Below are 25,323 nucleotides of genomic sequence, written 5' to 3' on the forward strand. Positions count from 1 at the left end.
AACCGGTTAGGCTCAGTGGATAGAGTGTCAGTCTGTGGACTGAAGGGTCCCAGGTTTAATTCCAGTGAAGAGCATGTACCTTGGTTGTAGGCACATCCCCAGAGGGAGTGTGCAGAATCAAGAGTGTCAAACAGGCCTGGCCAGCGTGGCTCAGTGGTCCAGTGTTGATTTATGAATTAGGAAGTCAGGGTTCAATGCCTCTTGCACACCCCCCACCAGGGATGCGCCCGCAACCAAGGTACATGCCCTTGACCGGAATCGAACCTGGGACCTTTCAGTCCGCAGACCGACGCTCTACCACTGAGCCAAACCGGTTTCGGCAAGGCTTTTAGTTTTAGAAGAACTTGACTTATTCAATTGGAACGCTGCGAGCGGCCCAATTTCTGCTTTCAGCAAAATGAACCTGCCAGTAATCCACTTCAATGGAGTTGGCGGGGAAACGGCAGCCGGCTGGGACTCGGCGCGGCGCACCTTCAGGGCTCCACTGCGCGTGCGCCCGCCGCCGGGGCCGGTGGCTACTGCGGCTGCGCGAGGGGAAGGCCGGCCCTCCCCCGTCACGTGGTGGAGGACCGCGGCGTGGAGGCCCCGGTGGTGGTAGCGACGGCGGAACGTCGGGCAGTCGGAGGGTTTCCGGTTCCGGTGTAACGTTCGAGCTCCGTCTCAGGGGCTGAAGTTTGTGAGGTGAGTAGTGGCCCCGGGCCCAGAGGGGCTGTCCCCCCGCCCAGTCCAAGCGCCGGGGGCTCGGGTTCAGTCCGAGAGGAGGAACGAAGCGGGAAGGTTCCGAGGGAAGGCAGCCGAGAGAGGAGCCGGGCTGTGCGGGAGAACGGGCTAGAATGGGATTGTTGGGGGAAAGGGCGGGGGCGGGAAGGAGACGGGCTGGGGAGACTGGCTCAGGAATAAGGAGTGTGGGCGGAACCAGCTGGGACGGGGACCGGCTGGAGGGACGGAGGGAGCGGAGGGAGAGGGATGGGGCTGGGGGGCGGGGGGCGGGCGGGTGACGGGTTGTAGTGAAGAAGAGCCAGGCGTAAGGGAAGCCTTCAGAAGCCTGGATTCTGCTACCTGCTCATTCAGATATTCCGCCTTCCTCTTCTTCCTCCTCACAGCAAACACCCCGCCCCGCCCTCCCCTCCCGCCCCACTAGGTTATTCCACATTTGATGAGTGTCAAAGCTAGCGACTGTTTGAAACTAGTGATTGTTGCCCACTGCCTGTTCAGTTTGCACCTTCATGGTCTTGAATACACCTGTTGGTAGAGCGCTTGGGCATACCTTTCGTCCCATAGAGCGGTAGCTCATTTACTGCTTTGGATGTTCAAATTGCTTGTGATTCACCTTTACTGGAATATAAAACTCTTAAGGCGAGGATTCTTCTCGAGTTTGTTCACTATTGTATATATCCTCAGCACCCAGTATATTGCTTGGCACAATACATATTTATTGAGTGGGTTAAGCACAATGTAGGCATGGCAGTTGTCTTCATTTGTTTGTTTGTTTGTTTTCTAAGGTGAGTAAACTGAGGTTTAAGAGGACTCACTTGCCCAAAGGCTGCTAAACAGTAGAGCTTGGTGTTGCAACTGTTCATTGTGAGCTCTTTCTTCACTTCGATATCTGAATATGCTGCTTTTGAGCAGTACACACTTAATGCGTAGAGATTGATAGGTTATACTGCTATTTCATGATGGGTGAATAGAGAACTTTAATGTGTCACTGAGGCATAAAAATCTTTTCACTCCTACTTTCATGACTTTCATCTACTAGCTGCTTATGGTTATACCAAAATTAAATACACTGTTTAGCAACAGATCTTAACCTGCCAAGAATGTAGAAGTTAATCAGACTGTCTTTTAGGAGAAAAGATACCTTAACACATCTTGAAAGATTGACTCCTAGGTTAGACCTTGATATGTTGCACTGCTGGGAGGTTAGTTTGGAAATTGAGGTCAGTGCAGTAATTGACTTTTAGGCATTATGGAGAAAATCAGGGAAATAAAATGTTCTCTATGCTTATGAGTTTATTTTTACATATCTTTTAATTTTTAGAGAGAGAATGGGAGGGAGAGGGAGATAGAAACATCAGTGAGAAGAATCACTGATCAGCTGCCTCCTGCACTGGGGATTAAACCTGCAGCCAGGGCCTCTGTCCTGACCAGGAATGGAAACCTGACCTCCTGGCTCATAGGTCAATGCTCAACCACTGAGCCACACCGGCCAGGCTCATGAGGAGTTTTGAGTTGAGATTTAGGTAGGAGATGATAATGTAAACATGAGTAATATTTAAGAATTATACCAGCTTACATTAAGTAACAAGGATTTGTTGTAGAGTGTCCTTTATGATACTGTTGTCTCTATCTAAGCTAAAAAATAGAGTAAAGGTTAAAAGGCAAAGAGCTAGAACGTCTAAATGAGGGTATTCTTTTCTGAGGTGAGGGATTTACTCAAGTCAACTGACAGAGACCTGTAGAACAAGCATGTCAAACTCAAAGGCTAACACAGGCCAAATAAGGTTTAAGTTTATGTGAGCAGAAAAAAAAGAAAAAAGAAAAAGAAAAAGAAAAGCTTCAACTTTCATAGAAATGTAGATTTATTTCGATAGAGACATGCTAATACAAAAGGCTGAAATAAACGAGTCATCGTTAACATAAAATAATAGAACATTTTAATAAAAATTAATATTCTCATGAACATTAACTTACCAGACACTGAATAACTGCACAAATTAATAAGTGTAACATAAATAAACCTATTTTTCTTGTTCTCCGAAAGTGAAATATTTCCTGTTGCGCACAGCAAACAAGTCAGTACAAGACTAATGATGTGGCAATCAACTGCTAAAATATTCACTGCTAGTATTAGTGGAGAGAAATGGTGCACCTGCACATAAGGCACATAGGGAAATAAATGCAACTCGATGATAGTAATCAGTCATTAGTGAATGTTGTAGTTCTTTGTTAATAATGATGTATAACAGTATTGTAAAAATTAAGTTATGAAGTTTTTATTAAAAGTTTCTTACATACTGTTATATTGGCTGGGACACAAAAATAATTGTGGACCACATGCAGCCCGAGGGCCGAGAGTTTGACATGCTTGCTGTAGGGCATGAGAGAAAATTATCTGGGTATAGAATTCTCACTGGGATGAATATGAGTTCAAAGAAATGGGACCAGCTCTTTGCTGCATCTACTGCGAGGATGAAGACCATTCTCAGCAATCAGACTGTTGGCATCCCAGAAAATGTGGACATCGCTCTGAAGGGGCGCACAGATATTGTGAAGGGACTTCAACCACATCACTGTAGAGCTCAGTCTTCTTGGAAAGAAAAAAAAGAGGCTCTGGGTTGACAAATGGTGGGGAAATAGAAAGGAGCTGGCCACAGTTCATACTAGCTGCAGTCATGATCAAGGGTGTTACTGGGCTTCAATTACAAGATGTGTATGCTTACTTCCCCATCAATATTGTTATTCAGGAGAATGGTTCTCTTGTTGAAACTAGAAATTTCTTGGGTGAAAAATACATCCACAGAATTGGGATGAGGTCAGGCATTGCTTGTTCAGTATCTCAAGCCCAGAAAGATGAGTTGATTCTTGAAGGAAATGACATTGAACTTGTATCAAATTTGGCTGCTTTGATTCAGCAAGCCACAATAGTTAAAAACAAGGATATCAGAAAAATTTTGGATGGTATTTTATGTTTTTGAAAACGGAACAGTTCAACAGGCTGATGAATAAGATCCAAGTTGTCCAACTATAGAAACACCTGAGATGCTGAATGATTTGTCACACTTGTTTGTGAAATTATAAAAATGTACAATAAAAAAGGAAAAAAGAAATGTGACCAAATAGTCTTAACGATTATGAGCTTTAATATAGGATAAACTGACCTGGACAAGCCCTCCCTTACTTGCAACCCTTAAAAGATAGGTAACCTATAGGTTAAGAAATGCTTGTTTAGAAGTAGAAAAGATAAACTCTGGGTGGGCTTTTTCAGTCTTGTTTTCATGTTATAAAACAAGTCCTTGTTGATATGACAGGTTCGAAAAAGAAGCTAGAACTACTGATTGATTGATTATCTTTATTGATTTTTCTAAGAGAGGGGAAACGCGAGAGAGAAACATCGATCAGCTGCCTCCTGCATACACCCAAGTGGGGATCAAGCCCATAACCCAGGCATGTGCCTTGATCAGAAATTGAAATGGCAACCTTTCCGTGTCAGGAGGACACCCAACCAACTGAACCATACCAGCCAGGGCTGAAACTCATTTCTCAGACTAGATAATTCCCAGGGTTGTTTTATTTATTCCACAAATTTCATTGTCCCACTGATACTGAGTTAGGGTTAAAAATCAAACAGGATGTAGCTCTTTCTGATATGAAGTATGCGTTTTAGATAAGGTATTTGGCTTGGAATGAAGTGGGAGAAACTGCCTAAGCATAATGATGTGCTAACCATTGCCTGAAATAAGTTTGGTCTTTTCTTATCCTCTAACTTAAGTCTTTCCTGATTTCTTTTTAGGTGCAATATAGAACTCCATTTGAGCTATCTTCCTTTTCCTGAAAAATGGCACTGTCTAAGAGGGAGCTGGACGAGCTAAAACCATGGGTAGAGAAGACAGTGAAGAGGGTCCTGGGTTTCTCAGAGCCCACAGTGGTCACAGCAGCACTGAACTGTGTGGGGAAGGGCATGGACAAGAAGAAGGCAGCTGGTATGTACTTTCTGAATCTTCTGACTTACCATGAGATGACCCCAAAGACTGCTTTGAACTTTCCCAAAAGGCTCAGGCTACATTTTTTTTTCTTGCATTATAATGAAAATACCTCAAATAACTGGTTTTGCTTTTTCTCTTATTTTAAAAAATATATATTTTATTGATTTTTTACAGAGAGGAAGAGAGAGGGATAGAGAGTTAGAAACATCGATGAGAGAGAAACATCCATCAGCTGCCTCTTGCACACCCCCTACTGAAGATGTGCCCGCAACCACGGTACATGCCCTTGACCGGAATCAAACCCAGGACCTTTCAGCCCGCAGGCCAATGCTCTATCCACTGAGCCAAACCGGTTTTGGCATTTTTCTCTTATTTTTTATTTTTATGACATTTTGAATCTTATACTGACTTCCCTTGACCACTCTCCTGAGTTACCTAAGTTAAGTTTACTTAGGAAATATGTTAAATTGAGGTGGATACTTGATTCAGGTTGACATCTAAATATATAGAAGTTGTTATGAAAAAGTTGAGGGAGGTAGATTTTGTTAATGATCTCAGCTATTTGGGGAAGAGTTAGGAAGATTTTTTTCATCCCAAAGTTTGATGCTCAACTTAAGTAGCTTGCTCTGTCTATGCTACTTTCTACTCTAAAGAATTATAACAGTAATTTTACCTCACAGGGCTAAGTTACCCGGAGTAAGAGGATTTATGGGAATCCTACAAAGAACTGGAAATATTTTCCTCCCCCTAGATAAATTTCCAGTGTTGTTGTCTGTTATATGCCTAGTATTACACTAAAGTAAGTACTCTTACCTTTTCAACCCTGCCACCTCTTTTTTTCCTTTCAGATCATCTGAAACCTTTTCTTGATGATTCTACTCTCCGATTTGTGGACAAATTGTTTGAGGCTGTAGAGGAAGGCCGAAGCTCTAGACATTCCAAGTCTAGCAGTGACAGGAGCAGAAAACGAGAGCTAAAGGTAGGTTACAGTTAACTATCTGATGAACTTGGGAGTATTTTGAATGGTAACAAAGTTGCTGAGCTTACTGGGTCGTGTAATAGATATCCACTATTCTAATAGATATCCACTATTATAATAGATATCCACTATTAGAATACCTATATTCAAGAGAGGTACTTACTTAGACCTTAAAGTGGAGGGAGTGAACTTGAATTATCACATCTTATGGTAATGAAATACCTAAGTTCATGAGTTGAAAAATATTCCAAGGAAACAATTGATAAATTTGTCCTATTTTCATATACAGTTAAGGGTTTTGGTTCTCATGTTTCCCTATGTTTCTTTCTCCTCCTCCCCCATCTTTACTACTACCTAAAAATTGATTGATCTAAGATTTTATGTTTCGATTTGCTTGATGCCTAATAGATTGCTTCAGAATGTGATTCCACTGCTACCTGAGTGTAGACCTCTTTGTTGCTCCTTTTTAGAGGTTTCTCTGCAGTGGACCTAACAACAGTTACTATTTGTCTGGAGAGCCTGCCATTTTTCTATATAGCTTCTTACTGGCCATCTGGCCCCATGAGTAGAGTGCTTAATGGGACCATCATTACTCCCTTACCTACTTCACTTTTTATTCTGTGATTGCTGATTGGTCATGGCCTCTTTGAATATTTGCAGTATCAAGTAGCTGATCTCTACATATCTTTGCTCTCTGTCTCTATCTTTAAAGAAAATCTTTCTGTGACTTCTATCAAACCTTCCAAAGTGCTTTTGATACTTTGGCTATCCTACTGCTTTTCCTGAGGCACAAAGGGAAAATAAGCAATGACTGCTTGGTCTCTGGCCAGGCTGTGGAGCTAAGAGAAACAAACATTCGTGCAGTCTGTGTTTAGGGCATTGGAGGGTGATCAGCGGAATGAGAGCTAGTCCTTGCCTTAAAGGAATTTTCTATTTAAGGGTTGAGGGTCGGGGGAGCAAACTAAATAATCATAAATTATAAAGTATGAGTAGCAATTTCATGTAAATTTTAGGATTGATTGTAGAATTTTATGCTTAAAGGGGAATGCTTGATATACAGTATACACATATATGTAGAGTGAACATTAGTTATGACAAGGCATGATGCTGTTAAAGTGCTTAGGTGGGATTCTTGAAGAAGGTATCTAGATAGCCTTGGGATATGGGTCCTTTTTTGGTCCATTCACGTCCCAACCCCACACCATATATTATGGGAGAGTCCTTTTTCTTGAACTGTAGGAGTTCCAGGAAGCGCTCACCCCTGGCTGAGGATATGTCCTTGCAAAACACGAGCCCTCCTAGTGAAGAGGGGATGTCACCCAAAGCCTACCACCGGTGTGTACATTTGCTTTTTCCCATTGTCCCTTCCAGTTGGCCATTCTTGGTCCTGTTAAATTCACCTTGTAAGTTAGTCATCAATGAGTTCCCATTGTTTGATAAGAACAAAGTGTTACTGGGGAGTACTGAAGAAGAAAGAGAAAGCCCCTGTCCTAGAAGAGCTTAGATTCTAGTTGGGAGAAAGTACTAACATTGAAAGATGTAACACTTGGCAAGAAGAATGTAATTTTACATAGCATAAACCAAGCTATTACGTGCTAAGAAGAGGCGAAACAACAGTTTGATCAGTAGGGATGAGATTATTAATGAGGAAAACTTGCTGGAAGAGGTGAGTTTTAGGCAGGATTTGGAACAGGGGTTGTGGAAAAGTTGAGGGAGATCCTTACACATATGGGCAGTAGCATTTGCAAAGACCTTGAGAGGAGCATGTTGATAAGGACATGGGATGACATTTGCTTGACGAGTGGGTGAATGATGAAGTTGGGTGAGATGGTCCATTTGGTGGAGGGTCTAAAAGACTCTGGGAAATGCCACAAAATGTCGATGGGAACTAGGATGATTCTTCTCTTCTCCCATGGGCAGGGATACAATTCTTTCATCTTGGGTTCCCTTAGGAAGTGTTTGGTGATGACTCTGAGATCTCCAAGGAATCATCAGGAGTAAAGAAGCGACGGATACCCCGTTTTGAGGAGGTAGAAGAGGAGCCAGAAGTGATCCCTGGGCCTCCTTCAGAGAGCCCTGGCATGCTGACTAAGCTCCAGGTTAGTATTAAGAAATGGAAAGAGACCTAACCGGTTTGGCTTAGTGGATAGAGCATTGGCCTGCGGACTGAAGGGTCCCAGGTCTGATTCCGGTCAAGAACATGTATCTTGGTTGAGGGCACATCCCCAGAAGGGGGTGTGCAGGAGGCAGCTGATCCATGTTTCTTTCTCTTTCATCAATGTTTCTAATTCTCTATCCCTCTCCCTTCCTCTCTGTAAAATATCAATAAAATATATATATTTTTTTAAAAATGGAAACACCCCTGGCCTGTTTGCTCAGTGGTTAGAGTGTCAGCCAGAGAACCAGAATCTTGGTTTGATTCCCGGGCAAGGGCATGTACCTCGGTTGAAGCTTCAGTACCTGGCCCCAGTCTGGACTCCTGTGGGAGGCAACCAATCAATATGTCTCTCTCACACTGATGTGTTTTTTTGTTTTGTTTTGTTTTTTAGTCTCTCCCCCACCTTTCCACTTTCTCTAAAAATCAATTGGCTAGGTGGGGACGAGATGGGGGGTTGGGGAGGCGGGTGAGAATGTCCTTGGATAAGGATTAACAACAAAAATTTTTAAAAATAATTTTATTTTTTTATTTTACAGAGAGGAGGAAGGGAGAGAGAGAGAAAGCTAGAAACAACGATGAGAGAGAAACATTGACCAGCTGCCTCTTGAACACCCCCCATTGGGGATGTGCCCGAAACCAATGTACATGCCCCTGATTGGAATCGAACCTGGGACCTTTCAGTCCGCAGACCGAAGTTCTTCCACTGAGCCAAACCGGTTTTGGCTAAAAATAAATTTTTAAAAATATCATGGAGCATCCTGGCCAGGTAGCTCAATTGGTTAGAAAGTTGTTCCAATACTCCAAGGTTGCAGGTTTGATCTCCTGTCAGGACACATAATAAGAAGCAACTGATGAATGCATAAATAAGTGGAACAAGTCAATGTTTCTCTCTCTTCCCCCCTCCCCAGTCCCCTCATTCCACCCTTCCTTCTCTCTCTGAATATAAATAAATAAAATTATATATACACATATACACACACATATATATACAAGCCCCTTGACACCAGTTCTCTTGGAAAATTTAAGAAGAGTTTATTTGGCTGGGACCGGTTTGGCTCAGTGGATAGAGCGTCGGCTTGCGGACTGAAAGGTCCCGGGTTCGATTCCAGTCAAGGGCATGTACCTTGGTTGCGGGTGCATCCCAGTAGGAGGTGTGCAAGAGGCAGCTGATCGATGATTCTCTCTCATCGATGTTTCTAACTCTCTATCCCTCTCTCTTCCTCTCTGTGAATCAATAAAATATATTTAAAAAAAAAAAGAAAGAAAAAAAAGAAGAGTTTATTTGATTGTATCCTCAAGGAGTTTACAGAGACTACGAAGCAGGTCTTTGTATTGTCATCTCTGGTTACCCAAACAAATAATTCAGGGACCATTAACATGATTAAAAAACAAAACCAAGCCTAATGATTTCTATTCTAGGAGTAGAAGTTCTGTTATGAGTTTTGCATATGTTACTTAAGTGCTCACAATAGCTTTGGTAAGGTAGGTGCTACTGTTTTTATCCCTTTTAGACACTTGGAGGTTTAGGGATTAAATACGATGTCCAAGGTCACACAGCGTTAAGTAACAGAGTTAAGATTCAAACTCATGTTTCTCTGACTCCAAAGTCTTAGTCATCAAGCTGTGTTATTACCTAACATACCAGTCCTGCCTTGGGAAGATACGTTGAAAAATTCTAGTGCTTAGCTGTGTAGGTTCATCTTCACTAAATTTTCTAGCCTATGATACAGGCAGAATGTGATGTTGTCATTCAAAAAATGTTTAGCCTCTAGACCTGAAAGCCCTTTGGATTTAGGAGCCTGTATGGGAGAAATAAAAGACATTAACAGCTTTTCAACTCTCCCCTATTCTCGAGAGCAGATCAAACAGATGATGGAGGCAGCAACACGACAAATCGAGGAGAGGAAAAAACAACTGAGTTTCATCAGCCCCCCTACACCTCAGGTATTATATACCCAGATTACTCTGAAAAAAGTAATTTCTTGTCATCCATTCAAATGAGTCTAGAAGTGACTGCATGTTTCATTCCAGTCTACCACTGTGTGTGTGTGTGTGTGTGTGTTTTTGCGCGCACTTACCTACCTGCCTGCCTAATCCATCTAATTCTAACTTCTTTTTACCCATCTCACAGCCAAAGACTCCTTCTTCCTCCCAACCAGAGCGACTTCCAATTGGTAACACTATTCAGCCCTCCCAGGCTGCCACTTTCATGAATGATGCCATTGAGAAGGCAAGGAAAGCAGCTGAACTACAAGCCCGTATCCAAGCCCAGCTAGCACTGAAACCTGGGCTCATTGGCAATGCCAATATGGTGGGCCTGGCCAATCTTCATGCCATGGGCATTGCTCCCCCGTGAGTATTTATTTCATGGATTCCTTCATTCTGAAGCTTGAGAAGCAGTAAATGTCTTTGCATGTTATTAATCCTCTTCTTCCAAGGAACCTAAATTATTTCTCACAGTTAAATATTTCTTAATAAACTCAGTAAATACCAGTTGAATTTATTCTTTTGGCTTCCCTGTTGCAGAGTTTATAATATTTCTATAATTGGTAGGACTAGGTTAAGATTATTCACCTAATATTGAAGCTAGAAATAGAATCAGATCTCCTGGTTCCTAACTCAGCTCTATCCAATAAACCACATTAGGTGAGACCATATCTGAGAGTTCTCTATAACTGGGGAAAGATGATAAACGTCATCTTTAGCATCTACGATTGGTATGGCATCCCTTACTAACCGAAGAATTCAGGAGTAAAGAAAGATAGGATTGCAAATTCATATAAATGTAATCTATCAGTTTGTTTAATCTGATTATACTTTATAGTCAAATAAATTACTTGAAAAAATCAATCAAAATATTATTACTCACCTATGGGTTTATGTTCCCTAGAATTGGGTAACCTGGTTGTATTTATTAGGTTTTTATTTGTTTTATTTTTTGTTTGTTTTTTGTTTGCCTTACTGTTCCATATGAAATTTATTTCTTTGTGGGCTATTTTTCAGGAAGGTTGAATTAAAAGATCAAACTAAACCTACACCACTGATTCTCGACGAGCAAGGTCGCACTGTAGATGCAACAGGCAAGGAGATTGAGCTGACACACCGAATGCCTACTCTAAAGGCCAATATTCGTGCGGTGAAGAGGGAACAGTTCAAACAACAGCTTAAAGAAAAGCCATCAGAAGACTTGGAATCCAATACCTTTTTTGATCCCCGAGTTTCAATTGCCCCTTCCCAGCGGCAGAGACGCACTTTTAAATTCCATGACAAGGGCAAATTTGAGAAGATTGCCCAGCGTTTACGGACAAAGGTATCTGGATAAGAATATAACCTAGAATTTCCAAGAAGTTAGGAAGGCGACAAAGGACATTGAATAGAGTCTTAAAATACTGTCACCTCATTTCTCTGTGTTTTAGGCAATTAGACTTGATTTTTAGCTGATTTGTCTTCTTAATTACATTCTATTTAGGTGGAAATAAAATTGAGTTGAAAATTCTCCACATCCAAATAACAGGGAGACAATTCAGAAAACCATTTGGGTGGTTGAGGAAAGCTATCCTGGTGTTAAAATTTGCTGCAGACAATCCGCACACTTGGAGAGTTGAATTGACTGTATATTCAATGACTTTTGCCTTGTTTTTATCTTCTCAGACGAGGTTTTCATAACATTCAATTTCTGCACATCTGCTGCAGGCACACATTGGGTAAAAGAGTAATGATGAGGGTGAGATGTATTAAGTAAAAGATAAAATAAAGCAGGACAGCTCTTTTTCCTAAGCTTTCAGAAATTATGAACTAGTTACATTAAGTATAAAGAGTTTAACAGGGAAGTATTTTAAAACTTGGGATTCTACCACTCCATGTTTTATCTTCCTTTCTCGGTTTATCTTGTCCTTAGGCTCAACTGGAAAAGCTGCAGGCAGAGATCTCACAAGCAGCTCGAAAAACAGGCATCCATACTTCAACGAGGCTGGCTCTCATTGCTCCTAAGAAGGAGTTAAGGGAAGGAGATATTCCTGAAATTGAGTGGTGGGATTCTTATATCATCCCCAATGGCTTCGACCTGTGAGTTTGTTAGTTCCTTTTAATAAGACTGTAGTTTTAATGGGAGAGATGACACTTATGCATTAAGTAAATATTTAAAATTCAAGAGAAATAGGTAACTGTATACAAGCTCATATACTTGTAAAGAATATGTTGTATGAGTTATTTTTGTGTGTGTGTTTTTGTTAATGTAGGAGAAATGGGCACAATCAATCTAAAAGAGCAGGTCTATAAATTATTTGCTTTTGTTATATATTGCTATTTGTTTTTAGCATATTTATTTCTTATATTTTTGTTGCTTATAATAGATCCAGTTCTAGAGTAGAGCAAGGATTCTTAGTTGATGGGAGAGAGAATGGTAAATAAAGCATAGAGGAACATTTAGAAAATGGAAAAGGGAGCCAAATATATAGTAACAGGATGATTTGACTGGATGGGGGGCACACAATGCTATATGCAAATTGTGTGTCATGGAGATACACCCTTGAAACCTATAGAATCTTATTAACCAGTGTCGCCCCAATAAATTTAAGGGAACAATTCAAGCAACGGCTTAAAGAAAAGCCATCAGAAGACATGGAATGCAATATCTTTTTTGACCCCCGAGTTTCAATTGCCCCTTCCCAGCGGCAGAGACATGCTGGGAAATAAAATTTGGAGAGCATTAATAAAAATGGAGAGCATTAATTATATCTGCTTCATCATCCTGATACATGGCTTTAGGAGACTGTATTTCAGCCTTTCCTTACCCTTTACTTGTCCACCAATTACTGTTACTAATGAGAGTATGTGGTATCTATCAGGGTGTTAGAGTAGAAAAAAGGTCGAGAATAACTGGTATGGAGAGTGCATCCAACCTTAGTGGGACCCAGTTTTCTCATCATGAAAATTATGTGTAATGTAATTACATATTATATAGATATGCAAATGCTAAAAAGTGCTTGAGTGCATTATAGAGAGTGGGATTTTTAATTGTGTTTCTGAAAAAAACTCCCCCTCTCGGAATCATCTCTACCCACATATCCTGTTTTCCCTTCTTCCTCCAATTTTAGTACAGAGCAAAATCCCAAGAGGGAAGATTATTTTGGAATCACAAATCTTGTTGAACACCCAGCCCAGCTCAACCCTCCAGGTAATATATAGGTTTCTCAGTCAAGACTAAAGAAGTACTAACCAATAGAACTTTAAGCTTTATGTGATAATGGACATGTTCTCTATCTGTATTGTCTGTATAGTAGCCACTGTCCACATGTGACTGTTGAGCACTTGAAAATTGAGTTGCACTAAAGTAACTAAGAGATTGGATTTTTAATTTTATTCTGTTTTAATTAGTTTACATTTAAATGGCACATGTGGCTAGTAGCTACAGTATTACTGCAGCTTTAGAGCACTGAGGCCTAATCTAAAGAGAACCTTACTGATGTATAATACAAGTCGGGCTTTTGCCATAGCATTGACTCCCAACTCCAGTCTTGTGCACCAACTCTAAATTCCTGACCTTCAATTTTTGTCTTTAGCCTTTCTGTCTTTTTATCATTATTGTAGCAAAGGTTTTATTAGCTCAGCCCTGGCCAGTTTCTCAGTGGTTAGAGCATCAGCCCTGGACCGCAGAGTTGTGGATTCGATTCCCAATCAAGGGCACATACCTGGATTATAGGTTTGATCCCAGGCCCCAGTGGGGGCGTGTGTGGGAGGCTACCAATTGTGCAGGAGGCCACCAATCAATATGTCTCCTTCACATTGATGTTCCCTTTTCTCCCTCCCTCCTCTATTCATTCCCTTCCCTTTCTTCCTCCCTCCTTCCACTGCTGTAAAAGTCAATGGAAAAAATATCCTCAAGTGAGGATTAACAACAAAAAAAGTTATCCTATATAATAAAGAGCTAATATGCTAATTAGACCAAACAGTAGAATGACCATCCGGATGACCTTCCAGACAAAGCTGGGGCTGCGAGGGTCAGCCGGGGCTGTAAGGGTAGGCCGAGGCAGCCAGGAGTGTGAGGACTAAGCCTCTTGCATGAATTTTGTGCATCGGGCCTCTAGTGTGGATTATAGAAGACTTTAATGTTTTCACCAGGTTTGAGATGAACAGAAGAGATAATACCTCAGTCAGTAAATTTGCTTGTCAGTATCTCTAGTAACTTCAGAAAAAAAGATTGAGCTCTAAAACAAGATATAATATTGAATTTTATTTTATAAAAATCTACTCTTACTTAGCTGTCATCAATGTGAATCATTAGAAAAATGGGGGGAAGGGGGTTTGTTTTAAAAAGTTATTTAAACCTGATTCGGGGATCCAGATGATTTTTTTCCAGTTCCTATAACTCTAAAATTATAAGTTTTATCATCTTGGGCAGTGGTTTTCAAATTGTATTTCGATATTACATAGAAACATTGAGGTTCATCAGGTGGTATCCAAATGGGATTCTAGATTACCCCCACCTACTCAAAATCCTCAAGCAGGGACCAGAGTAGCTCTAATTTTGTTTTCTCTATTTGCTGCATTTCAGTTGCTAAAGGGTTCAATTGCTTAAAAAAAAAAAATCATGTTAGAACACTATGCAGTTAAGAATGCTTTTAAAAAATATAACCTTACTACCTAAAAATAACCAAAACAATTAAAGGTTCTGATTTGTTTGTTGTTTTTTGTTTATAATCTTTACCCAAAGACATTTTTCCATTGATTTTTAGAGAGAGTGGAAGGGAGGGGGAGAGACAGAGAGAAACTTTGATGTGTCTCTCACATCGATTGGTTGCCTCCCACATGCATACTGACTGCAACCTAGGTACATGCCCTTGACTGGAATTGAGCCTGCAACCGAGGTACATGCCCTTGACTGGAATTAAACCCTTCAGTCTACGTGCCAATGTTCTATCCACTGACCCAAACCATCTAGGGTTAAACTAAAGATTCTTTTAATGTGATTGATATAACACCTATGTTCCTCTAACATGCTTATTGCTTTAGTAAATTCATTTCTCTAACAGTCGACAACGACACACCAGTTACTCTGGGAGTATATCTTACCAAGAAGGAACAGAAGAAACTTCGAAGGCAAACAAGGAGGGAAGCACAGAAGGAGCTACAAGAGAAAGTCAGGCTGGGCCTGATGCCTCCTCCAGAACCCAAAGGTACATCTTTAAAAAGCAGGGATGAAAGGGTGGCAATGTTGATCTCTGCAATTCCAGAGGAACTTTAGCATCTCTCTGTATTCTGTTTCTGAGACTCAGTTATTGGCTCTTCTTTCTTTTCCAAAATTTCTGTCATCTTTCCTTATTTAAATAGAGCACTGTTATGTATAGGATCTTTCACTAAATGCTGTTATCAGAGTGAAATTACCAAAGAAATTAAGTTCCCAAAGTGAAAGAGAGTAAATGGGGGATAAATGGTGATGGAAGGAGACTTAACTAGACTTTGGATGATGATTGCACAAGACAGTGTGCAGATAATGTATTGTAGAATTGTACACTTGAAACCTATGTAATTTTAAAAAATATTTTATGGATTTCAGAGAAGAAGGGAGAGAGGGACAGTGAGACAGAAACATCAATGATGAGAGAGAATCATTGATCGGCTGCTTTCTACATGCCCCACACTGGGGATCGAGCCCACAACCTGGGCATTTGCCCTAACCAGAAATCAAACTGTGACCTTCTAGTTCATAGGACGCTTTACCACTGATCAACACTGACAAGGCAAAACCTATGTAATTTTATTACCAGTGTAACTAACTCCAGTAAATTCAATTAAAAAAAGAAAACAATAGCCCTGGCTGGGTAGCTCCGTTGGTAGAGTGTTGTCCTGATAAGCCAAGGTTTCGGGTTTGATTCCCTGTAAGTTTCTTTAAAAATAAAATAGTAATAAATAAAAATAATAAACAATTACATTTTAAAAAATTAAGTTCCTTATCTTTTATAAATTTAATGTATGTCAACTACGTAGATTAACTGTGTGAACATCCACAAATACTGAGTTAATTATATGGTCTTTTCAAGGTAAAAGTTCCTAGAAGAAGTTAGTTTTCAGCAGATTTGAAATATGTAAACAATATGAGTTGGTAGAGAAGAAAGGATAGGTTATCTCAGCTGGAGAAGCGATTTGGGAAATTGATTTCTGTCCTCTTTTCATTGCAGTGAGAATTTCTAATTTGATGCGAGTATTAGGAACAGAAGCTGTTCAAGACCCCACGAAGGTAGAAGCCCATGTCAGAGCTCAGATGGCAAAAAGACAGAAGTAAGTGCCATGGGAGTGGGTAGAAACCCAGGGCAAGTATTTTTCCCAAGCATTCTGGGGGATCCACATTTGAAGGGAGGGGAGAGTCCTCCGTTGCTCTCTCTTTCCCTCAGCCCTGCCTCTGATCTTCAATGCCTTTCTCACTTGTGGATGTCCTTCCTGTCACGACAGAGCGCATGAAGAGGCCAACGCTGCCCGAAAACTTACAGCAGAACAGAGAAAGGTCAAGAAAATTAAAAAGCTTAAAGAAGACATTTCTCAGGGGGTACACATATCTGTATATAGGTAGGTGTTCAAACTGGCAGTCTTTCCCAGAACATTTTCTAAGTCCTTGAGGCAGAATCACTGTAGTCCAAAAGCATACCTAACTAACATCAGCCCCAACTCTCCTTAAATGACCTAAGTGTAAAGAGGAGTTAGTAAATATTTTACAATGGTGAGAGTTAAGGGCTTACTCTTCTTTCTTTTTAAATATATTTTATAGCTTTTTTTTTTACAGAGAGAAAGAGAGAGAGGTAGAGAGTTAGAAACATCAATCAGCTGCCTCCTGCACACCCCCTACTGGGGATGTGCCCACAACCAAGGTACATGCCCTCGACCAGAATTGAACCTGGGACCCTTCAGTCCGCAGGCCGATGCTCTAGCCACTGAGCCAAACCGGTTTCGGCTAAAGGCTTACTCTTCTATGTCTAAGGCTTCTTAGTGAACCAGTAATAGTTCTGAAGAATGAATGAATGCGTATATTTGTTCAGGCCAAGATGTGAACTAAAGATCATCTATGATTTTTGAAGCATAAAATATCCTATTTCTCCAGGAAGTATTAAAAGTTTCTTCAGTAATTATATCCTGATGTATTGCAGTAACCTTTTACCGGTATTCCCACTCCAAAATGCACTTTATATAGTGTAAATATTTTTTAACTTTGTGTTGATTTAATGTTTTTATTCTCTTATGTTGAGTACCTGTGTGTCTTCTATTTTTTAAATGTAGTAATTAGTTCTTTATTATAACCTGTGTGTCTTCTATTTTTTAAATGTAGTAACTAGTTCTTTATTATAAAAGTGATACATTTATTATAAAAGTAGTGAATCTTTGTTAAGATTAGAAAAAAAATTCTAACAATACAGAAAGGCACTTAAGGGGAAGTCTCCTTGCTATTCTCTATCCCGTAGGACCACTCACTATAGCTCATTGATATTAACAGTTTTTCAGGTATCCTAGAAATTTTTTATGGATAGCATTGTAACTACATCCTAAGCATCTAGAGTAAATTTTGATTACCTGTTATTTGTTTTAAGGTGGAGTGCTAGACTTTGAAGAAGTGTGAGACAGTAGAAATATATCTAAACTCATCATCTCTACCTTTTAGGCATTAGTATATTTGCTTACTCCAAAGACCTTCGTTTTTAGACAAAAAATCATTTTGGATTCATCTTTTTTATTTGCCATTCCATTCAGGCAGCTACCGAAGCTAAAATGAAAGCCATAACTAAACTTTCCCTTCTCCAGAGTTCGAAATTTGAGCAACCCAGCCAAGAAGTTCAAGATTGAGGCCAATGCTGGGCAGCTGTACCTGACAGGGGTGGTGGTACTGCACAAGGATGTCAACGTGGTAGTAGTGGAAGGGGGTGAGTCTGAAAAAATTGAGGGAGATTGTCCCCAGGCAGCCCTATTCCTTGAAGTGATTAGCATGGTGGGAGAAAGGAGAAAAAGATACTATTTTAAAACCATACCTGGCTATGATATCCTGGGCTTCTGCTTCGTGTTTATTGGAGTAAAAGGACCTAAGATATGGTTCCTGGGATTGCTTCAGCTACCATATTAAAAATGTCAGCATTGAATGAGCTCAAAGGTTATTTTCTACCCCATCGCCTTCCACAATTCTGGCAAAATTCTCCTTTTCTGTTTCCAGGCCCCAAATCCCAGAAGAAATTTAAGCGTCTTATGCTGCATCGGATAAAGTGGGATGAACAGACATCCAACACAAAAGGAGATGGTGAATGGGGGTTAGAGGGAATTAAGTTGGAGGTGGGATGGTATTGTGTCCATTCATCAAGTCTCCTTCTGAAATTCTTGCTAATACTGGATAATGTTCAGGAATTTTAGAAAGGCCCATTTGGACTATGAATATGCTAGACACTCATACAGTATTTATGGCATGGTCATGTGCATGAGTGTTAGTTATTCTACCTGTCCATTAAGGCCTTTTTACCTCTTTCTACCAGTTTCCCTGTCATGTGTGCATTGTCTATATTACCCTTTTTTTTTTAATCCTCATGTGAGGATTTTTTTTGAAAAATATTTTGTTGATTTTAGAGAGGAAGGAAGAGGGAGAGAGAGATAGAAACATCAATGATGAGTCTACGGCCATACCACCCTGAACGCGCCTGATCTCGTCTGATCTCAGAAGCTAAGCAGGGTCGGGCCTGGTTAGTATTTGGATGGGAGAAACATCAATGATGAGAGAAAATCATCAATCGGCTGCCTCCTGCACGCCCCCTACTGGGGATCAAGCCCGCAACCCAGGTATGTGCCCCTGGCCAGAATCGAACCTGGGACCCTTCAGTCCACAGGCAGACGCTCTGTCCATTGAGCCAAACCAGCCAGGGCCTCACGTAAGGATTTATTATTGATTTTATAGAGAGGAAGAAACATCCATTGGTTGCTCCTGTTTGAGACTGAACCAACATTTAGGCATGTGCCCTGACCAGAAATCAAACCCACAACCTTTTGGTGTGTGGGACCATGCTCAACTGACTGAGCCACTCAGCCAGGGCTTTTTTTTTAATTTTTTTTTTTTTAAAGAGAGGGGGGAGAAAAGCGAGAGGGAGGAAGAGAGAGAAACATTGATTTGTTGTTCCATTTATTTATGCATTCATTGGTTGATTTTTGTATGTGCCCTGACCAGGGATCAAACCTGTAACCTTGAATGATGCTCTAACCTACTAAGCTGCCCAGCCAGGGCCTTATCTGTGTGTGTGTGTTTTTGTTTGTTTGTTTGTTTGTTTTTTGTGTGTGTCTGTTTTTAATTTGAGAGAGAAACATCAATGTGAAAGAAATATTCAATCAGTATTTCTCATCAGTTGCCTTTCTTACATGCCCTAACTAGGAATTGAACTTGGAACTTTTTGGTATATGGGACAATGCTCCAACCAACTGAGCCACCCAGCTATGGCTGTATTTATATATATATATGTATGTATGTATGTATTTTATTGATTTTATACAGAGAGGAAGGGAGAGGGATAGAGAGTTAGAAACATCGATCAGCTGCCTCCTACACACCCGCTACTGGGGATGTGCCCACAACCAAGGTACATGCCCACAACCAAGGTACATGCCCTTGACTGGAATCGAACCTAGGACTTTTCAATCCGCAGGCTGATGCTCTATCCACTGAGCAAACCAGTTTTGGCATGTATTATTTTTTGATAAAAAAAATTTTAAGGGGTTGAAGGTAAAAAAACACACACAAAATTTTCAGATTAAATTAACTTCCTGCTTTAAGAAAATGTACTTTTCATTCATTTACTCAATTTTATCTTATTAAGTATATTATCAAATATTTGAAATCCTCCAGGCCACCATTCTTCCATCAGTATTCAGTATTTTCTTTGAAAACTTCTGTTGGCATTTAACATATACTGGGAGCCTTATTTTTATTTTTTTTTTTTACTTAATTTTACCTAATATTTTGGTCTTAAAGTATTTTTTAACCTTACAAACATTTTTTAAAAATATTTTTTTATTGGTTTTACAGAAGGAGTGGGAGAGAGAGAGAGAAACATCAATAATGAGAGCCAAAGCCTGTTTGGCTCAGTGGATAGAGCGTTGGCCTGCAGACTGAAAGGTCCCAGGTTCGATTCCAGTCAAGGGCATGTTCCTTGGTTGCGGGCACATCCCCAGTGAGGGGGTGTGCGGGAGGCAGCTGGTCGATGTTTCTCATCGATGTTTCTAGTTCTCTATCTCTCTCTCTTTCTCTCTATAAAAAAAAGAAAAAAAGAAAAAAAAGAAAGATCAATAATGAGAGAAAATCATGGTTCTGCTGCCTCCTACACAGCCCCTATTGGGGACTGAGCCTGCAACCTGGCATGTCCCTGACTGGGAATTGAACCATGACCTGCTGATTCATAGGTCGATTCTCAATCACTGAGCCATGGTGGTGGGGCACAAAGTATATTTTTTACTATAATTTACCTATATTTTGTTTTGTGTTCCTATTTTCATTTGATATATCTGCCCTCCTCCTCCATTAGATTAAAACCACCTTGAGAATGGACTCTTATGTTGGCATATGAAGCCTGGCTCTCAAAGTGCTCATATCAAGTTTTTATTTTTAATGGTTTTATTTATCTACTTATTCCCAGTATTTGGCACAACTCTTGACACATAGTAGGTGCTCAATAAATGTTTGTTGAATTAACTAATTTTCCTGCCTATTTAAAGCTTTCAGTCTAATTTGGGGTAAAGAGAAACAGAAGATATTTTATCTCAACTTATGATTGACAACATTTAAAATAATTTGGGTAGATTTGAACATTGTGTAGAGCCTAAATTTTGGTCTCTAGTTTATATCTAGAGAAAGATTTAGCTATATTGTCTTTTCCAGATGATGAGGAATCCGATGAGGAAGCTGTGAAGAAAACCAACAAATGTGTACTAGTCTGGGAGGTAGGTGATTCCTCATTAAACACTGAAGTTTATACTGGTTGTTTATACTATTCAAATGAAGTGATGGACTGGTAAAACTAAACAATGACTAATCCCTTAAGCCTTAAGTAATTTGTGGTTTCTTGCTTTTAGGAGGGGTGAGGGAGAGGGAATTTATTATTAAATGTTTGGCAGCAAATTCTTCCTCATTAGATTTCAGTTAAATTAAAGAGCATGTTAGTATCTGTCATCTGGAAAAAGAATATGGAAAACTGGTGGCAAGATCACAAATTCTTGATTGAGCTATTTCATAGTCATAGATGAGGCCTGTAAAGAGGGAAATTGTTGGATTTTTCTTTGTCTGGATATAGTAAGAGAAATACTAAACTTAATATAAAGTTGGGAATCTGGGCAGTACTACTTACTAACTGTGCAAATGGGCGAGGCATGTTTAACATCCAGTACTGTTGTTTTGTCTATAAAATGTAAATATAATTTTCCCTCCCTTTTATCAGGTTTTTTTTTTTTTTTTTTTGGTAAACTAATTAGATTATTGTGTAATTGTACTTTGTACAGTGTAATGAAATCACTCTTTGGAACTTTCTTATGATTATATAGTTTTTTCATTCCTGAAATCTTAATGAAGTAGTATTCTGAAGAATGAATGAATGAATGAATGAATATGCTTGTTCAGACCAATTTGTGAAGTAAGCATTGTTCTCCCTTTTTGAAGCATAAAATACCCGATTTCTCTAGGAAACATTAAAAGTTTTTTTTCTCAGTAGCTATCTGTGTCCTGATATAGTACAATAATTCTTTTATTCCCACTCCAGCATACACTTTATACATTGTAAATATTTTTACCTTTGCGATTATTGTTTTCATTTTGTTCTTCTGTATTGAGTTCATGTGTACCTTCTATTTTTAATTTAATTTTTATTTTTTAATATATTTTTATTGATTTCAAAGAAGAAGGGAGAGGGAGAGAAAGCTGGAAACATCAACCATTAGAGAGAATCATTGATTGGCTGCCTCCTGCATGCCCCACAATGGGGATCAAGCCTGCAATCTGGCATGTGCCCTTGACTGGAATTAAACTTGGGACCCTTCTTTCTGCAGGCCAACACTCTATCCACTGAGCAATAGGGCAATTTTTAAAATGCTCATGTTTAGTAACTAGTTCATTATAAAAGTAATGTTCTATAAAAGCAGTGAATGCTTACTAAAATAAATTCTAACAACAAAGAAAAGCATTTACTGAAATAGTTCTCTTTTGATTCCATGATTCTTTAAGACCACTCTTTTATAGGCAATTGTTTTTTTATGTATACCTCTTTCTTGTTTTTTGTTTTTGTCTCATAAGTCCCCACCTGCATATTTAATATTCCAGCCTCTTCATCTCTTCCATTTATCTAATGTCCTCCGGAATTATATCTCAGGTTCAAAAACAAGCCAATTTCTGCTCTAGCCTCCTTATTGGAGTCTGAAGCCTGGAAGCCTCTTGAGGTAGCACTTTATGACTGTTGTAGCTGCTGGTACCTTTTTTGAGAAGGCGCTTCCACCTAGTATCTTTTTCTATTGCAGTTCTGGAGGTCGTCCCCCTGGCTCCCATTTCCCTCTCCCCCTTGTCCCTGTATGCTTCGTCACTGTGCCCCAAAGCCTCCTTGTACACAGGGTCTCACTAAGTCTTTTTTTTTTTTTTTTTTTTTTTAATATATATTTTATTGATTTTGTACAGAGAAGAAGGGAGAGAGATAGAGAGTTAGAAACATCAATGAGAGAGAGTCATCGATCAGCTGCCTCTTGCACACCCCCAACTGGGGATATGCCCGCAACCAAGGTACATGCCCTTGACCGGAATCGAACCCGGGACCCTTCAGTCCCCAAGCCGACGCTCTATCCATTGAACCAAACCAGTCTTGGCCTCACTAAGTCTTGTGAAGAGTCCTTTCTTTTTTTTTCTTTTTCTTTTTTTATAAATATATTTTATTGATTTTGTAGAGAGGAAGGGAAAGAGAGAGAGAGTTAAAACATCGATGAGAGAGAGTCATCTATCAGCTGCCTCTTGCACACCCCCCACTGGGGATATGCCCGCAACCAAGGTACATGCCCTTGACCGGAATCGAACCCGGGACCCCTCAGTCCCCAAGCCGACGCTCTATCCATTGAGCCAAACCGGTCCCGGCTGAAGAGTCCTTTCAACCTCTGGTTCTCTAACACCTTTCTCCTGAAAAGACCAAATTTAGTCTTTGAGGCCTGGTGGGAGATAAGTTCATCCCATCTCACCATCCATAGTCCTTCCAGTCTTGCTCTTCCACCCAGGCACCAGAGCACAGAACTCCTCTTTTTTCACTCAGTAAAAAAAGACCAACAAACCCTTATGCGTAAATTCATGAAAACTCATGCAACATCCAAGGAGGTGGAGATTAGAATTCCTTTTACCATAAAATCATATTCAGCTAAGCACATTGCTACACAAGTGTTATTAGGTTTTATAAAAGAATATCTGATTTAAACTAGAAATTGCAGTGTCATTCCATATTTTGTCTCTTTCTCAGGGTACAGCCAAAGACCGGAGCTTTGGGGATATGAAGTTCAAACAGTGCCCTACAGAGAACATGGCCCGGGAGCATTTCAAAAAGCATGGGGCTGAACACTACTGGGACCTTGCGCTAAGTGAATCTGTGTTGGAGTCTGCTGACTGAGACTACTGCAAGCCCTTGCCTCCACCCTCTTGCCTATGTCTCTTCAGTCCTCTCCCTTATTTTACTTCCCAGCCCAGCCCACTTGTGTGTGTGTGGTCGCAGAACTGTGCCCAGCTGACATCGGGACAAAGGGAGAACACATTGCTCTCTTCCCTGTCGGCCTGGTGCTGCCCTTTACTGCCCTTATGTGTATATGATTAAAGAGTTATTTTTAAAATTTGTATGATTTTTTTCATACACTCATAGGTATTGATTGGAGTTTGGTTCTTCAGGTGATCTTTTCTCCAGACTCCTCGCAATTGCTTCGAAAAAAGAAAATTTTATCCTTGAAGCTTTAGGTTGTGGATTCGATTTCTGGTCAGAGATATATCTCCACAACAGTTCTGTCTAGAACCTCACTTCCTGGGCAACCTCATGCATCTCATCATTTTAAAGATCGTCTATATATTGAAAAATTTAAAATTGATATTTTCTACCTAGACCTCTCATGAATTTCATACTTACATATTTAATGTCATTTATGTGTCTGATACCTCAAACTCAAGATGTCCATACCTGAAATCCTGATTCCTACTCATTTTTCATATGACTGCTCCTTTCCCTTTTTCCTCCCCTGGTTCATGTGAGAAAATGGCCACTTCATTCTTCTAGTTCATACATATTTTCTCTAAGTTCATTCAGTTCTTTATTGGTTGTCTGGGCCCTATAGCTGCCCTTCAGCTTAGGTCTTCCTGAGCTGCACACAAAGACCTATCACCTATTGGGACCAAGAAGGTAACACAGAGGTGGTGGTCCTTGTCCCAGTATACACACCCCACCCTTTGGGGCTTATGTTCTAAGACTTCTAGGAGTACAAACCTACATCTTCAAGATTTATAGCTCATTATTCTCCCCTTGACTAGCATGAACTTCAAACTCATTTGCAGTGTTCTTAGATTCCAGCATTTGCCCTGAAAGCTCTTCTGTTTTTGTTTCTTTCTAGTGGGCCTATGACTGCCCCCCCCCCTTCCCCCCTTTTTCCCTCCAGGGCCTGTGGCTTCTCCTCCATCATTTCCTTATCTGGATGATTCCAACAGCCTCCTTAACTAAATGTTTATGAAGTCTTGTTTTTTTAATCCTCACCCAAGGAGTGCAAATATTTTTTCCATTGATTCTTAGAGGAAGGGAAGATTCAGTCGGGATGAAGAGAGAAAGAAACATCATTGTGAGAGAAATACATTGATTGGTTGCCTCACCCATTTGCCCCCACTGAGGGCAGGGATCAGGGAACAAACCTGCAACTCAAGCACTTGCCCTTGACCTGGGATTGAACCCATGAGCATCTGTTGCACAGGCAGACACTCTAACCATTGAGCCATGCTGACCAGGGCTCTGAAATCTATTTTCTTTTTCTTCTGAAGTCTATTTTCAACAGCAACCAATGTGAATTTTTTTTTTTTTTTTTTTTTTTTTTTTTTGGAGGGTGGGAGGGGGATAGATAGAGAAACATCGACATGAGAGAGACACATCAATTGGTTGCCTCCTGCACTTGCTCCATCCAGGGCCCAGACCAGGGAGGAGCTTGCAACTGAGGTACATGCCCTTGACTGGAATTGAACCCAGGATCCTTCAGTGGCAGGCTGCTCTATCCACTGAGCCAAACCGGCTAGGGCCCAATGTGGTCTTGTAAAAATATTTCCCATGTAATTTTTCTGCTTAAAGCTCTGCATACAAGGGCTCCCATCTCAGAGTTAAAAGCCAAAATCCTTACAGTGACCTCTTAGACCTCTACCACTTATCCCTCTCCTACCCTTTTCTAGCCACACTGGCCTTCTTGTTCTTTCTCTAATATGTCAAGACATTCCTATTTTA

The 25,323-nt window shown here is 40.3% G+C and overlaps 1 protein-coding gene, 1 long non-coding RNA gene and 1 pseudogene across 7 annotated transcripts; all 3 read left to right on the plus strand.

Annotated features, from left to right (window-relative positions):
• Positions 1 to 528: 528 nt before the first annotated feature.
• PRPF3 (pre-mRNA processing factor 3) lies at positions 529 to 23,689 on the plus strand. 6 transcript variants are annotated; one of them, XR_004988641.1, is made up of 17 exons: positions 529 to 681; positions 4,511 to 4,700; positions 5,552 to 5,682; positions 7,635 to 7,781; positions 9,701 to 9,784; positions 9,972 to 10,192; positions 10,844 to 11,150; positions 11,739 to 11,905; positions 12,937 to 13,016; positions 14,872 to 15,015; positions 16,018 to 16,117; positions 16,289 to 16,402; positions 17,627 to 17,745; positions 18,030 to 18,113; positions 20,727 to 20,788; positions 21,409 to 21,474; positions 23,326 to 23,463. XR_004988641.1 is itself a non-coding variant. In XM_036441862.1 (16 exons), exons 2-16 carry the CDS (start codon positions 4,556 to 4,558, stop codon positions 23,470 to 23,472), a joined length of 2,052 nt encoding a protein of 683 aa, XP_036297755.1. In that variant the 5' UTR covers positions 529 to 681; positions 4,511 to 4,555; the 3' UTR covers positions 23,473 to 23,689. The 6 variants fall into 6 exon arrangements, 5 of the variants coding, with proteins under 5 accessions (XP_036297755.1, XP_036297756.1, XP_045439345.1 ...); XM_036441862.1 differs by lacking the exon at positions 21,409 to 21,474 and having other exon boundaries at positions 23,326 to 23,689; XM_036441863.1 differs by lacking the exons at positions 20,727 to 20,788; positions 21,409 to 21,474 and having other exon boundaries at positions 23,326 to 23,689.
• Positions 2,763 to 3,808, plus strand: LOC118721191 (annotated as a pseudogene).
• On the plus strand, positions 18,120 to 18,405 carry LOC123652566. The gene is made up of 2 exons (XR_006741995.1): positions 18,120 to 18,264; positions 18,343 to 18,405. It is a non-coding gene; the product is annotated as an uncharacterized LOC123652566 (long non-coding RNA).
• Positions 23,690 to 25,323: the final 1,634 nt, after the last annotated feature.

Source organism: Pipistrellus kuhlii, unplaced genomic scaffold (assembly GCF_014108245.1).
Source record: "Pipistrellus kuhlii isolate mPipKuh1 unplaced genomic scaffold, mPipKuh1.p scaffold_m20_p_18, whole genome shotgun sequence".
NCBI lineage: Eukaryota > Metazoa > Chordata > Mammalia > Chiroptera > Vespertilionidae > Pipistrellus > Pipistrellus kuhlii.

Coding starts and splice junctions, on each gene's coding strand:
- PRPF3 (XM_036441862.1), top strand. CDS start 4,556: ATGGCACTGTCTAAGAGGGAGCTGGACGAGCTAAAACCATGGGTAGAG. Junction 4,701..5,551: donor GGACAAGAAGAAGGCAGCTG/GTATGTACTTTC, acceptor TTTTCCTTTCAG/ATCATCTGAAACCTTTTCTT. Junction 11,906..12,936: donor ATCCCCAATGGCTTCGACCT/GTGAGTTTGTTA, acceptor CTCCAATTTTAG/TACAGAGCAAAATCCCAAGA.